Source organism: Schistocerca nitens, chromosome 3, assembly GCF_023898315.1.
Source record: "Schistocerca nitens isolate TAMUIC-IGC-003100 chromosome 3, iqSchNite1.1, whole genome shotgun sequence".
Lineage (NCBI taxonomy): Eukaryota > Metazoa > Arthropoda > Insecta > Orthoptera > Acrididae > Schistocerca > Schistocerca nitens.
Window position 1 is genome coordinate 616407090 of NC_064616.1, and position 15536 is coordinate 616422625.

The 15536-nt window shown below is 39.3% G+C and overlaps 1 protein-coding gene across 1 annotated transcript in view; it reads left to right on the plus strand.

The window, feature by feature from the left end:
- LOC126249362 (IQ and ubiquitin-like domain-containing protein) overlaps positions 1–15536 on the plus strand; it is a 222711-nt gene that overhangs the window by 185838 nt on the left and 21337 nt on the right. Inside the window, exon 11 of the mRNA XM_049951015.1 lies at positions 14697–14882. Within this exon, the coding sequence (XP_049806972.1) occupies positions 14697–14882 (186 nt within the window). The remainder of the gene's footprint in view (positions 1–14696; positions 14883–15536) is intronic.

Here is a 15536-nt window from a genome sequence, read left to right on the forward strand (position 1 = left end):
GTATTAGGAACGGAAAGTTGGTTAAAACCGGAAGTGAACAGTAACGAAATCCTAGACACAGAATGGAATATATACCGCAAGGATAGGATAAACGCCAATGGTGGAGGAGTATTTATAGCAGTAAAGAATTCAATAATATCCAGTGAAGTTATTAGCGAATGCGAATGTGAAATAATCTGGGTTAAGTTAAGTATCAAAGGTGGGTCAGATATGATAGTCGGATGCTTCTATAGACCACCTGCATCAGCAACCGTAGTAGTTGAGCACCTCAGAGAGAACCTGCAGAACGTCGTGAAGAAGTTTCGTGATCATACTATTGTAATAGGGGGAGACTTCAATCTACCAGGTATAGAATGGGATAGTCACACAATCAGAACTGGAGCCAGGGACAGAGACTCTTGTGACATTATCGTGACTGCCTTGTCCGAGAATTACTTCGAGCAGATAGTTAGAGAACCAACTCGTGAAGCTAACGTTTTAGACCTCATAGCAACAAATAGACCGGAACTTTTCGACTCCGTGAATGTAGAAGAGGGTATCAGTGATCATAAGTCAGTGGTTGCATCAATGACTACAAGTGTAATAAGAAATGCCAAGAAAGGAAGGAAAATATATTTGCTTAACAAGAGTGATAGGGCACAAATCGCAGAATATCTGAGTGACCACCATCAAACGTTCATTTCTGAGGAAGAGGATGTGGAACAAAAATGGAAAAAATTCAGAAACATCGTCCAGTACGCCTTAGATAAGTTCGTACCGACTAAGGTCCAAAGCGAGGGGAAAGATCCACCGTGGTATAACAATCATGTACGAAAGGTACTACGGAAACAAAGAAAGCTTCATCATAGGTTTAAGAGTAGTCGAATCATAGCTGATAAGGAAAAGCTGAACGAAGCGAAAAAGAGCGTAAAGAGAGCAATGAGAGAAGCATTCAACGAATTCGAACATAAAACATTGGCAAACAATCTAAACAAGAACCCTAAAAAGTTTTGGTCATATGTAAAATCGGTAAGCGGATCTAAATCCCCTATTCAGTCACTCGTTGACCACGATGGCACCGAAACAGAGGACGACCGAAGAAAGGCAGAAATACTGAATTCAGTGTTCCGAAACTGTTTCACTGCGGAAAATCGTAACACGGTCCCTGACTTCAGCCGTCGCACGGACGCCAAAATGGAAACTATTGAAATAAACGATATCGGAATTGAAAAACAACTGCTATCACTTAGTAGCGGAAAAGCATCCGGACCAGACGAGATACCCGTAAGATTCTACAGTGATTATGCTAAAGAACTTGCCCCCTTTCTATCAGCAATTTATCGTAGATCTCTGGAAGAACGTAAAGTACCTAGTGACTGGAAGAAAGCGCAGGTCGTTCCCATTTTCAAGAAGGGTCATAAATCAGATGCGAATAATTATAGGCCTATTTCACTTACGTCAATCTGTTGTAGAATAATGGAACATGTTTTATGTTCTCGTATTATGACGTTCTTAGATAATACAAATCTCCTTCATCATAACCAACATGGATTCCGCAAACAGAGATCATGTGAAACCCAGCTCGCCCTATTTGTCCAAGAAATTCACAGTGCCGTAGACACTGGCGAGCAGATTGATGCCGTATTCCTGGACTTCAGGAAGGCATTTGATACGGTTCCGCACTTACGTTTAGTGAAAAAAATACGAGCTTACGGAATATCGGACCAGGTTTGTGATTGGATTCAGGATTTCCTAGAAGAAAGAACACAACATGTCATTCTTAACGGTTCAAAATCTGCAGATGTAGAGGTAATTTCGGGAGTACCGCAAGGAAGCGTGATAGGACCTTTATTGTTTACGATATACATAAATGACTTAGTTGACAACATCGGTAGCTCCGTGAGGCTATTTGCAGATGACACGGTTGTCTACAAGAAAGTAGCAACATCAGAAGACTCGTACGTACTCCAGGAAGACCTGCAGAGGATTAATGAATGGTGCGACAGCTGGCAGCTTTCCCTAAACGTAGATAAATGTAATATAATGCGCATACATAGGGGCAGAAATCCATTCCAGTACGATTATGCCATAGGTGGTAAATCATTGGAAGCGGTAACGACCGTAAAATACTTAGGAGTTACTATCCGGAGCGATCTGAAGTGGAATGATCACATAAAACAAATAGTGGGAAAAGCAGGCGCCAGGTTGAGATTCATAGGAAGAATTCTAAGAAAATGTGACTCATCGACGAAAGAAGTAGCTTACAAAACGCTTGTTCGTCCGATTCTTGAGTATTGCTCATCAGTATGGGACCCTTACCAGGTTGGATTAATAGAAGAGATAGACATGATCCAGCGAAAAGCAGCGCGATTCGTCATGGGGACATTTAGTCAGCGCGAGAGCGTTACGGAGATGCTGAACAAGCTCCAGTGGCGGACACTTCAAGAAAGGCGTTACGCAATACGGAGAGGTTTATTATCGAAATTACGAGAGAGCACATTCCGGGAAGAGATGGGCAACATATTACTACCGCCCACATATATCTCGCATAATGATCACAACGAAAAGATCCGAGAAATTAGAGCAAATACGGAGACTTACAAGCAGTCGTTCTTCCCACGCACAATTCGTGAATGGAACAGGGAAGGGGGGATCAGATAGTGGTACAATAAGTACCCTCCGCCACACACCGTAAGGTGGCTCGCGGAGTATAGATGTAGATGTAGATGTAGACCAGCGTTCGTGCTGGACGTGCAGACCGCGTGAGACGACGCTTCATCCAGTCCCAAACATGCTCAATGGGGGACAGATCCGGAGATCTTACTGGCCAGGGTAGTTGACTTACACCTTCTAGAGCACGTTGGGTGGCACGGGATACATGCGGACGTGCATTGTCCTGTTGGAACAGCAGGTTCCCTTGCCGGTCTAGGAATGGTAGAACGATGGGTTCAATGACGGTTTGGATGTACCGTGCACTATTCAGTGTCCCCTCGACGATCACCAGTGGTGTACGGCCAGTGTAGAAGATCGCTCCCCACACCATGATGCCGGGTGTTGGCCCTGTGTGCCTCGGTCGTATGCAGTCCTGATTGTGGCACTCACCTGCACGGCGCCAAACACGCATACGACCATCATTGGCACCAAGGCAGAAGCGACTCTCATCGCTGAAGACGACACGTCTCCATTCGTCCCTCCATTCACGCCTGTCGCGACACCACTGGAGGCGGGCTGCACGATGTTGGGGCGTGAGCGGAAGACGGCCTAACGGTGTGCGGGACCGTAGCCCAGCTTCATGGAGACGGTTGCGAATGGTCCTCGCCGATACCCCAGGAGCAACAGTGTCCCTAATTTGCTGGGAAGTGGCGGTGCGGTCCCCTACGGCACTGCGTAGGATCCTACGGTCTTGGCGTGCATCCGTGCGTCTCTGCGGTCCGGTCCCAGGTCGACGGGCACGTGCACCTTCTGCCGACCACTGGCGACAACATCGATGTACTGTGGAGACCTCACACCCCACGTGTTGAGCAATTCGGCGGTATGTCCACCCGGCCTCCCGCATGCCCACTATACGCCCTCGCTCAAAGTCCGTCAACTGCACATACGGTTCACGTCCACGCTGTCGCGGCATGCTACCAGTGTTAAAGACTGCGATGGAGCTCTGTATGCCACGGCAAACTGGCTGACACTGACGGCGGCGGTGCACAAATGCTGCGCAGCTAGCGCCATTCGACGGCCAACACCGCGGTTCCTGGTGTGTCCGCTGTGCCGTGCGTGTGATCATTGCTTGTACAGCCCTCTCGCAGTGTCCGGAGCAAGTATGGTGGGTCTGACACACCGGTGTCAATGTGTTCTTTTTTCCATTTCCAGGAGTGTATTACTTAAAGAATGCAGAAATGAATTAATGAAACTACTAACACATTTAATGAACAGTTCATTTAACCAGGAGATCTTTTCCAATCATATATCCCTGAGATGTGACCAATATGTAAAAAGGGAGCAACCACTGACATAAATAATTACATGGTTATTTTCATTGACTTCATAATATGGCAAGTTACCTGACAGAGTAATTCTAGATGAAATGGACTTTTTATTCTGTAAATAAAACTGCTAAACGACTCTGAGCATGGGTTACAAAAAGGGTAATCTGCAATAACACCAGTAGCAACTTTTTTCATGAATTTTTAAACAGGCGGAATAAAGCAAAGTGTAAAGGTCTACGGATTGCACGCAGCTGTGCGGTACATTAACACACTTGCCAGCCAGCCTATCTGGAATGCTGACAATTCGCTTGGTCAGTAGACGCACGTCTGGCCGCACTGCGATGGGGAGTACATGACTGGCTGCTGTCCGCAGTGGGCGGTATTAACTGGCATGGCCTCGGGCACAAATATGTCTCTTTTCTTAGCTCACCATGGAGCCTTTCGATATGACCGTAATTAGCCGGTGTTAGGATGTCAAACACAGTGATGATGGGTGTGCATAGCGTGTGTGTTTTATAATCCGCCTTTGTTAATAAAACTGTTTAAACTTACTTCTCGTGTTCGCGTACTGCTGCATCTAAAGGACCCACCGCTTACAAATGCTGACAAAATATTCGTGTAATCATCATCCGGGGCAATGACACAGACTAACACCCTTATAGAAGTGGTGTCAGAAGTTGGATAATTATGGAAAATTTACAGTCCTGAAAGGCGCAGTACAGGGTGAACTTCGAGCAGCAGCAGCGTGAACATCTTCCGACTACGTGGGGACGTCCAACGCTGAAATCCAGGTTGGTCTACTCCAGTTTGGCTCGAATACAAAGGGCAGTGATGGATTTTTGTCGATCTACAAACTGTTATTAATGAATTGCAAGAAGAGATTTGACAGTTAAAGGCAGAAAGAAGCAAGCGTAACATTCTGAGAGACTTGTTAAATGATAGTTCATGCAGTACAATTACAACTACAATAAAGAATTTTTCATTATTGCCATCGGTACCAGTGCTTAGCGGGAAACACGAAGATGATGTGAAAGTGTTATTTCATAAACTTGAAGGTGCTGCCCTGTTAGGATCATGGACAGATGCCAATAAGCTAGTGGTTGCCAAATTAAGAATTCAGGGAGCAGCACAAGATTTCATTAGTGCAGAGCCTAATTGCATGAAAACAGAAGATTACAATGAGTTTAGAACGATTGTTGTTCAGAGATTTAAACGTAAAAACCCGATCAGATTTTACAGAGAGCAGATTTACAGTTTGCGAATGCGATGAGACGAATCTATCGAGCAGTTTGCTAACAGAATTCAAAACATCAATGCTCAAACGTATGAGTTGCTAGAAGATGAAAATTAAAATCGAATTCAGTTGTTCGAAGCCGACCAGAGAGCCTTGGACACATTCATTCATGGGTTGCATGGAGAGGAAGTAAGCAAAGCTGTTAGATTGGCGTAATGTAAAACGTTTCAGGAAGCAGTAGACACAGGTGGAGGTTTCATTGAAGCACTAAGATGACCGAATGAGACGCAGAAACAAGAGCATAGAGTTTTCAACACAACAGTACAGTGCTACAGATGCAATAAGCTGGGTCACAAGCATAAGAATTGTAAAGAGAATCGAATCTGCTATCATTGCAGGATGCAGGGTCATGTTGCAAGAGATTGTCACTACAAGAAGAAAGGTAATGCGAACAACAGACAATCTGCCAAATCTTTAAATGAGTACAGGGACGTACGGGCCACCACTCTGTTCGCCCCTTGCCAGAGACAGTGATTCCTGTTAGTTCCAACAAAAATCAGACTGAAAATGACTTCGTGATAGGTGCTGTATATCGTCGGAGAAACATCAAACTACTTATTGACACAGGAGCACAGACCTCATTAATGTGGTGTTGCATAGATAAATGAGATAAATTGTAACTGCCACTATTAGAAGTTCGACGGTTAAATGGAGGAAAGCTACGTAACTATGGAGAAGTTGACGTAGAATTAATGCTTGGTCAAGGCCAAGATGAAGGTGAAAATAGAGATAAATACACAGCAAGGGTGCAAGTAGTTTCAAATAATAAAACATGTTATGATGGTGTACTTGGATTTGATTTCTTGTCTGCTAACGAAGCAGAGATATTTGTCGCATAAAGAAAGATCAGACTAGGCCGTAGTAACTACAACATAGGAAATCGTTCTTCAGATCGTACTCAAAGGAGCAGCAACACTGACATCGTAGGAATGGACCGCCCGAACGATGCGTCAGTTCGAACCGTCTGAGTCGATGTTCAAATTGATCAGCCTCAGCAAATTCCCAAGGCAGCAGGAAAGACAATCTACGTTGAAGTTAAGTCACCCTGATGCAAGGAAGGAACTTTGTTATTAATTGAGCGATCCGAGAAAAGTGAGTTATTGGATACAATGCATTGTTATGTTGCTAGACGTGTAGGTGTCGCTACAATGGTGAGACAGAATGTCACAAAAGTCCCAGTTACAATAACAAATATGAGCAATGAGGATGTTGTTTTGCCACGAGGAACGAAAGTTGCTCAAGTGTAGAGCGGAAGTAAAAATGACGTAATACAGATTCCAGATGAGGTAACAAATGCTGCAGTTATAAACACAGATTTTTGTAACAGTACCACAAAATTGCAACGAGGAGATGAAGTTAATAATGAACTGAAGCGCAAGATTTGGGAAAAGATAGGACATTTTACAGCTGATGAACGGAAGATTTTAGAGCCTGTTTTGCTGGAGTATGCAGATGTATTCCAAGAATGTGCAAATTTACCTGTGACTCATTTAGTTCAGCATCGTATTCATACAGGGAATGATACAGCAACACGATTCCTTATTATCAGGACATTGCGGTAAAAAAGCAACAAACATTAAAATAGCTCAAATGTTTTGGTGGCCAAGCCACAAAGCTGACAATTTTGAGTTTGTTTCACAATGTGATTCCTGTAACAGATGGAACAATGTAGGAAAAAGTAGAGCGCCATTGCAAGAACTGCCAGAAACAAGTGAACCATTTGAATGAGTAGGACTAGATGTCACAGGACTGTTGCCTAAGACTAAAGATGGAAACAGATACATATTGACAATGTTAGATCATTTCTCTAGATACCTTCTCATGATACCAATACCTAATCAGAGCGCTGAGACTATAGCTAAAGCTTTTGTAAAAGAATGGATTCTTAAGTTCAGATCACCATTAAGTATAATTAGTGATCAAGGAACGAATTTTATGAGTGAACTACTTAAACAGACTTGTAAGCTCATGCAAATAACTCAATTAAGGACTACACCAGCACACCCTGAAGGAAATGGAAGAGTCAAGCGAGTCCACAGAACAACTATTAAAATGGTTAGCCATTATGTGAGCAGCAAACACGACAAATTGGATACTTGTTTACCATACTTGGTAAGTTTTTAGAATGCCAAAATGCACAGCTCAACTGGCCTAAGTCCATATGAGATTGTCTACAGAAGAACAATGCATTCACCCTTGGACTTTGCATGATTGACTGCCGGAATCAGCAATGAACACATAAGGGATCTAGCACGCAAGCTAAAGGAAGCATGGAGGGGAGTGAAATAGCGGAATCATCAATCCTTTCTTCAGCAAGCAAGACAACACGACCACCAAGCAGCAGCGCCACAGTATTGAGTTGGAGATCTCGTGTATCTGAGCAATGTGGTGTTAAAGAAGAGTCAAGTCAAAAAGTTTAAGAAGTTTTGGAAAGGACCATATCTAATCTTGGAGGTGTTGTCATCAGTCACTCTTAAGCTCCAACTGCCGATTCATTCAATTGTCGTTCATGTCAATCGTGTAAAGCCATTTCTGGGTAGATTTCCTGTAGTATCACAAGACTATGAGGACAAACCGAGAGGCAGACCTGCTGTTCTCAAACCCAGGAAGCGAGAATGATGAGGTCACAGTCCAGACTTCAAGGCTGAGGCATTGTGATGTTCTGAGTGATTCTGTTCCAGATACCCCTACAATCTGCGTAAACATGTGTAGTGTGTGAGAGTGTTTATTTCAGCCATGTGCTTATGTGAATGTGTTGTGAAAATTTAGTATTGAAGCTATTGCACGAGTGCACAAGTGAAACTAAACCTTTTATTCCACAGGTTACCCCAACAAACTAATTTATTTTATGTTCATTGTTAACTCTAGTATTTAGAACTAATTAACCATGTTCATTTTTATTCTAATGCTTGCAATGAAAGCATATTCTAGTAATGCTGTAGTAATTATTATCTACTGATAAGCAAGAATTGAAGATATTTTGTGTCTCTGAATGAAAATGATTTGCATATGTGTAAACATAGTCATCAGTTAATTTGCCCTGAATTGGCAGTATTCTTTGACAGTATAGTGTACAGCTGTGAGAAAGAATTGTTTATGAATCATCCCCCAAGAGATGATTGCCCTAGAATTTTAACGCATCTTTATCATCCATTTCTTAAATGATGCTCTGAAGGTATAATTTCCTCATTTAACTCCACCATTGATGTCACATTTACATGTAAAAACTATGATACACCTGAGCTACCCTTTACACTAAAATTGAACAATAGTGGATTAATCTTGAATGCCACACATTGTGATTTATCATGTGAACTATTTGGTATGCCTAGTGTGTTACCAACTACATTTCATGCAACTTGACATCTGCCATTAACTAGAAAGTTATCTGTTTATTACAACAATTCATGCATATTAACATATGGAAAGCATTCCTTATCAAGCTTTTCTGAAGACAATAATTTGATTAAGGACATCCATGAAAATGTTATCTCTTCAAATAATGAGTTAAATTCCATTGAAGCAGCAAATAGAATTAAGTCCTTCAATTCCTCCAGTAATGTTAATGCTTACTTGATTGTCAGTATTTTGTTTTTATTGCTTTTATTAATTTGTCTTTTGTCAACAGCATTTGTCATGTATGAAATTGTCATCTTGAAGGCACACTTCTCTGTACTGAACGTTACTGTGTCTGGAAATGAAATACATGTTGCAATGCCTTCTGATGCCACAAATGGCAAAATAGATTTGTAACATCCAGGAGGACCTATGGTTGCTCTTTTTCTCTGGGGAGAGTGATGTAAGGGCCTACAGATAGCATGCAGCTGTGCGGTACATTAACACATGCTCGCCAGCCAGCCTATGTGGAATGCTGACGATTCTCTCGGTCAGTAGGTGCACGTCCGGCCGCACTGCGACAGAGAGTACACGACTGGCCGCCATCCGCAGCGCGCAGTATTAACTAGCGTGGCCTCGGGCGTGAATATGTCTCTTTTTCTTAGCTCACCATGGAGCCTCCAATACAACCGTACTTAGCCAGTGTTAGGATGTCAGAAACAGTGATGATGGGTGCACGTAGCGTGCTTGTTTTATAAACCGCCTTTGTTAATAAAACTGTTTAAACTTACTTCTCGTGTTTGCGTACTGCTGTACCTCAAGCACCCACCGCTTACAAATCCTGACAAAATATTCGTGTAATCATCTTCCAGGGCAACAACACAGACTAACCCCCTTATAAACGAAAGTAATTGAGACTTTCTTAGATTTGTCTAAGAACTTTGATTCTGTAAATCATGTGGCACTTTTATCCAAATTAGAAATTTGCAATATAAGAGAAGCATCAACAAATTTCTGAAGTTCTTATCTTCAAGTTGTAAGACAATGTGCTGCAAGAATGAAGGTAGGATCCTAGCAATAAAATCAAAATATGAGACCCCCAACTGTGAAATCACCCAGGAAGGTATTGTTGGGCCATTTTAATTTCTTGTATATATCAAATACATAACTCAGCCACAAAGCTCATAGCTAGTGAACTATGCTGACAACAAATCATTTATTAGCTCCAGCTATTTTTAACAGGTAGCATTGTAAATCATTAAAAAGAACTTTGATCTGGTCACAAAATGTCTAATCATGAATAAACTTACATTGAATAAGGACAATACTGTTGTGATGAAGTTCTTGTTAAATTATTACCAGTCACATGTGGACATAAGTAGTGAATCACTGTCTGTACCTGAAAAATCTGGTAAACATAAAATTTTAGGCATTGTGATGGACGAGAGAGTACATCACTTACATGTATAAAATGATTAACTGCATCATTTATTTAATAAACATCTCACAGTTATCCTTAAACAAATATAGTTACTATGGATTAATCCACTTATCTATGCAATATGGGATCGAAATTTGGGGTGGGGCATCCATCCATGGATAGGATATTCAGGCTTTAGAAGAGAGCAGATAGAATAATTGTTAATAGTCAAATGCCAGGCCTGTATGGACTACTTCATTAGGTATAATTTACTGACTGTGTAATCACTGTATGCCCTTCAGACAATTAAGTTTGTAAAAGACAATTAATGACTAAGTTTAATGGACAGAAACCTTCATGGTTGCAACAAATGAATCAGATGAAGATGCTAAGTAACAAAAGAGCTACAGATCACAATCCACTTGCAGCTGGAAGACAATCCTATAACAGGTTGCCAAATAAGATAAAGCGCCTCTGTGGAAATCCATTTAAATGCAAGCTGAAAAAGTTGTTAATTAAAATATGTTCATATTTACTCAAAGATTTCTGAACTCTATTATCAATAGTATGCTTTTGTATATTGCTGTTTATTAGTCATGGTAGATGTTTATATAGTAGTATCTAATCTGCTACTTTTTGTACAGATTTATTATGTTTGCAGCATGATATTATTGTGGTAAATGAACAAAAAGTGACAATTTCCAAGACTGTAAAGTTATTGTGGACAAATAAAGATTATTATTATTATTTTATTATTATTATTATTATTGTACTGCCAAGACACACTGTGGCTGAACTTAAAGTTACTGAAAGGAATGAAAAACAGCACTAAGTGAGTTAGTTGATCACTAATCTTAATACAAACAAGTAGATATCATATTTTGGGAGTATTCTGGTTTTCAAACTGTTTTGCTTAGTGTCCACTGTTGTTAGTTGTTAGGAAATCAATAACCAATTTTAAGTGAGCTTTGCCAACAACAATCAGTCTTTGTCAACAATATTTTGGTGCAAGTTCATAATAATAATAATAATAATAATAATAATAATAATAATTTTATTGTCATTCGGCCATTACAGCAATAGACAACGTCATATACATACTAAAATACAATTAATAGTTTGAAAGAAACAACAGGTTTCTTGTTAACATTATAGTATTATATTACACTTGATAAATTCTCTTATGTCATAGAATGGGTGGAGGACTAGCCAGTCATGAATTGTTTGTTTGAATAATTGTTCAGGTAATTCTTGAACAGATTGAGGAAGTTTATTAAATAATTTGTACCCCATGATTTCGTAGCTGTTGAGTGACTTTGACAACCTGTGGTAAGGAATATAGAGGCACCTATTCCTTCTTGTATTGTGGCTGTGTACATTTTCTCTGGTTTTTGTTTCTGGTAATTTCTTCTTCGTAAAAATTAGAACATAGTATATGTACAAGTTTATAACAGTCATGATTTTCTGTTCACAGAACAATGGTTTACAGTGTGCCTTATATGCAGAACCAGTAATTATCCTAATAGCTTTTTTTTTGCAGTATTAATATGTCATGTACACAGCAAGAGTTCCCCCACAAAATAATTCCATATGTTATTATACTCTGAAAGAATGAAAAATAGGATGTTCTAACATATTTTTCAGGAACACAATCCATAAGTCGCCTTAACAGGTAAATAACTCTAGACAATTTACCACTAATATATTGTACATGTTGACCCCAAGATAATTTATCATCAATGTATACCCCCAAAAATTTGACATAACTTGAATCATCTGACAGAAGCTTGTCTCTAAGACTACAGACCATCTGCTGTGTTTTGTTTTCATTCAGCAGGAATCCATTTGCCTTGAACCAATAGGATGCTCGGTCAATTGTCTTTGCTGCACAAGTTTTAAGGCTATTGAAATCCTCACTAACATGAAGAAATGTTGTATCATCTGCATACAACACAGTGGTGGACTTGATAAATGACGGCAGATCATTTATCATTATCAGGAACAAAAAGGGGCCCAGCACAGATCCCTGCGGAACACCTACCTTGACTTGCTCTATACTCGACATTTCTCTCCCTACACAAACAACTTGCTTACGATTCTGAAGATATGATTTTATTAATTTAAGGCTGTTATGTCTAATGCCATAGAATTCCAGTTTTTCTAGGAGTGGCTTATGCTTTACACAGTCAAAAGCTTTGCTTAGATCACAAAATGTGAGTTGAGCATAGCCCTTATCCTCAAACACTTGATGTAAGTATTTGACTACAAAGTCTATAGCATCCACAGTAGACAACTTTTTCCTAAAACCATACTGAGATTCACTAATTATTCCTAATTTTTCAAAATAGACAGATAGCTGTTGGTAAATTACACATTCCAGTATTTTAGAAAAAGCTGGGACTATGGAGATTGGTCTGTAACTGCAAGGTGAGTCCATATCTCCCTTTTTATATATTGGAATTACCCTAGCCACTTTGAGTTCTTCGGGAAAATATCCTTCAGATATGCATTTATTTATACAGAATGTTAAGGGGTACACAATATAGTCTATTACTTTCTTTAGTAAATTACAGGATATGTCGTATATATCTACACTGTCTGAAGATTTCATCCGTTTTACAATGCTTAGGACATGACTAGGTGAGACCTCGGAGAACATAAACGTACCTGTGTCTGTTGGTGTTCTGCAAACATTTTTAGAAAGTAACTCTGATGAATTGATATCAGGTTTGATTATAGTATTTCCTACATTTTCAACAGATTTAATAAAGAAATCATTGAATTTTTGGGGACTTATATTAATTTTTTTGCTTCTTACATCTTTAGCAACACCATTTATTAATTTCCATGCAGCTTTGCACTTATTTGTGGAATTATCAATGGTATTGAAATTATGTGCTTTTTTGGCTTCCACGATGGCTTTTTTATACTCATTCCTGCATTTTATATAGGCTAATCCGGCATGTTCTGTTTTCTGATTGCTACATATATTGTGCAACACCATAACTTGGTTTTTCATACTTGATAATTGTTTAGTGAACCATGAATTTTGTCTGTTTGTAGCCCTGTTTGTAAAGCCTTTGTCAGTTAATTTGCATTTCTTTATGGGGATATTGTCATTAAATTGTGTCAGAAATGTTTTGAAAAATCTCTCAAATAATAGTTTCCCTGACAAATCAGCACTAAGACTATAACTTGTGTCACCATGACATTGGTTGAACCAGTCTCTCTCAGCAAGGGACTTACAGAGCTGAACAATTTTGTCATCTGTGACAGGCCTGGTGATTATAACTTTTGGGACAGCAGAACAGAGCAAAAAACGCTATAAATAAAACTCTTATTCCAGTTTCTAATATGTGAGATGTGATTTAATAAATTACAAGTATATCAGAAAAATCAAACATGTACACCATTTTATATCAGTGATATGTACTTAAAAGATTCTTTACAATCAATGCACATAAACCTAAATGGTATCATTCTTTTCAATTCAAAACTGCTAACAGTTAATTTTCCCTTGAAAAATTGGGCATTGTGGCTGCAGGCCCCTCACAGTGCTGGACTCATAGAATGAGCCACTTTTGGTGCATAGATAAACAACCTCTGCCCACATAGACTCAACAGATAAGATTGCCTAGAAGGCCACACTGACACCCTCATGTTTATAATGTGTTCTTCAAACCATCCTGACACAATATGGGAGCAATGCAGAGGTGCATTTTTTTGCTGAAGTTACAGGTTGCTTGCAGGATGCCAAAAGTAAACAAACAGATTTACATCTTCAGACAGTATCTTTCGCTACTGAAAGACAATGACAGACATAACAGGTATGTGAACATTCCACATGTGATAATACCTTCATCACCTTGTTATGTGCAGAGAACAGAGGTAAACATCATACCAAGAAGGTGGTTCAGGATGGTACAGCTGGTCAATGACTGTCTTTGCCCAGCACTAAATTCATAAATTATATGCTTTTCTGTGGCCTGTCTCTCTCCTGTTACAGACCATAATAATCGACAGTGACCCCTGTCGTCAATGTGTTGCCATGACAGTTCACTCTGGTAGCTGCAATTTTCTCTCCGTTCCATTTATTTCATTTCAATTCAGTGCAAAAATATTTCAATTTTTAAGACATGGTGCTTAATACAGTAGTCTCTTATATCTTTATGTCTGATATCAGCTAACTGCCTTTCCAGGCTACATTTATAATACTGTATCAACCTGATGACGACCTCTGTTTCAAAATAGCTGTAAATAAAATTTATCAATTGAGCAGCTTTTGTTTGTTTAAAGATGTAAGTCCTGAATCATTTCAAAGCTGTGAAGCAATTTCATCAAAAAGTGAAATGCATGGATTTGTTGGGCTCTATCTGTAAACTGCTTGATCATTTATATAGCATTCTGAAACATTTTACTTCAATATTATGTGATTACTCATATTTTACACCAATAACTAATAAATATATAATCTCATTTGCAGAATATAATGGTCAATCTAATCAGATGCTTTAAATAAGTCATAAAAATACCATACTTAATGTTTAATAAAAATGTTGCACTATTAGTTTAGTAACCGCTGGTCTGAAATACAGTTTTGACTGGGAAAATATCTAATTACAGCAACCATTGTAAAAACCAATAATTACTCACTTCTTAAAATCTTTTCAAGGTTTTACATTTACAGGAACAAGATTTTTATTATCTTGTTATGAATATATGGCATGGTCACTCTGCCATAAGTGAATCACGAGATATAAATACTTTGAGACTCCCTCGATGGAATATAAAAGAAGATTGGTCTCCATGGAACTGTATTCTCCTTACTGATAATGAAACGAAGGCACATATAAATCTGGAGAATATAAATCAAGTACGTGCATTGAGTAGCTTTTAGTTAAGGAATTCAGTGAAACTGTATCATTATAAGCTCTATTCAGTCAGAATAAATCCGTACTCTCAATTTGTATGTACTGTGAAATAGGTCAATATTGTATGCTGGAATATGACATGGAACCATATATCTGGGTTGTGTAAGCAGTGTTCTGTGATCATTTGACCACTAAAACTTAAAATGTGGTTGGTTTCTCATCATGTTCTGGTGCACAATTTTAATCTACTATTATAATTATGAAAGCTGCATTTTTTCACCTGTGGCATCATATGAGGGTTGCCCAGAAAGTAATGCATTGCAATTTTTTCTCAGCTGAAAACAATGCTATGAATGTAAAAACATTATTTATGTATTATTTGAAGTCTCCTGAGCAAGCACACCAATTTTCCATCACTTCTGACAGATAGCGTAACTGCAGGACAGTTTCCAAACAGCGTCTGTAGGTGATGTACGTTACAAGTAATGTGCCATCACTGAATTTCTCGCTGCAGAGAAAGAAATTGTGGGGAATATTCACAAATGCTTGTGAAAGTCTATGGGGCACCTGCTGTCAACAGAAGTACAGTTAGTCACTGGGCATGGAGGGTGAGGTCATCAGAAGGCAGTTCGGCAGAGCTCCACAATTTGCAGTGG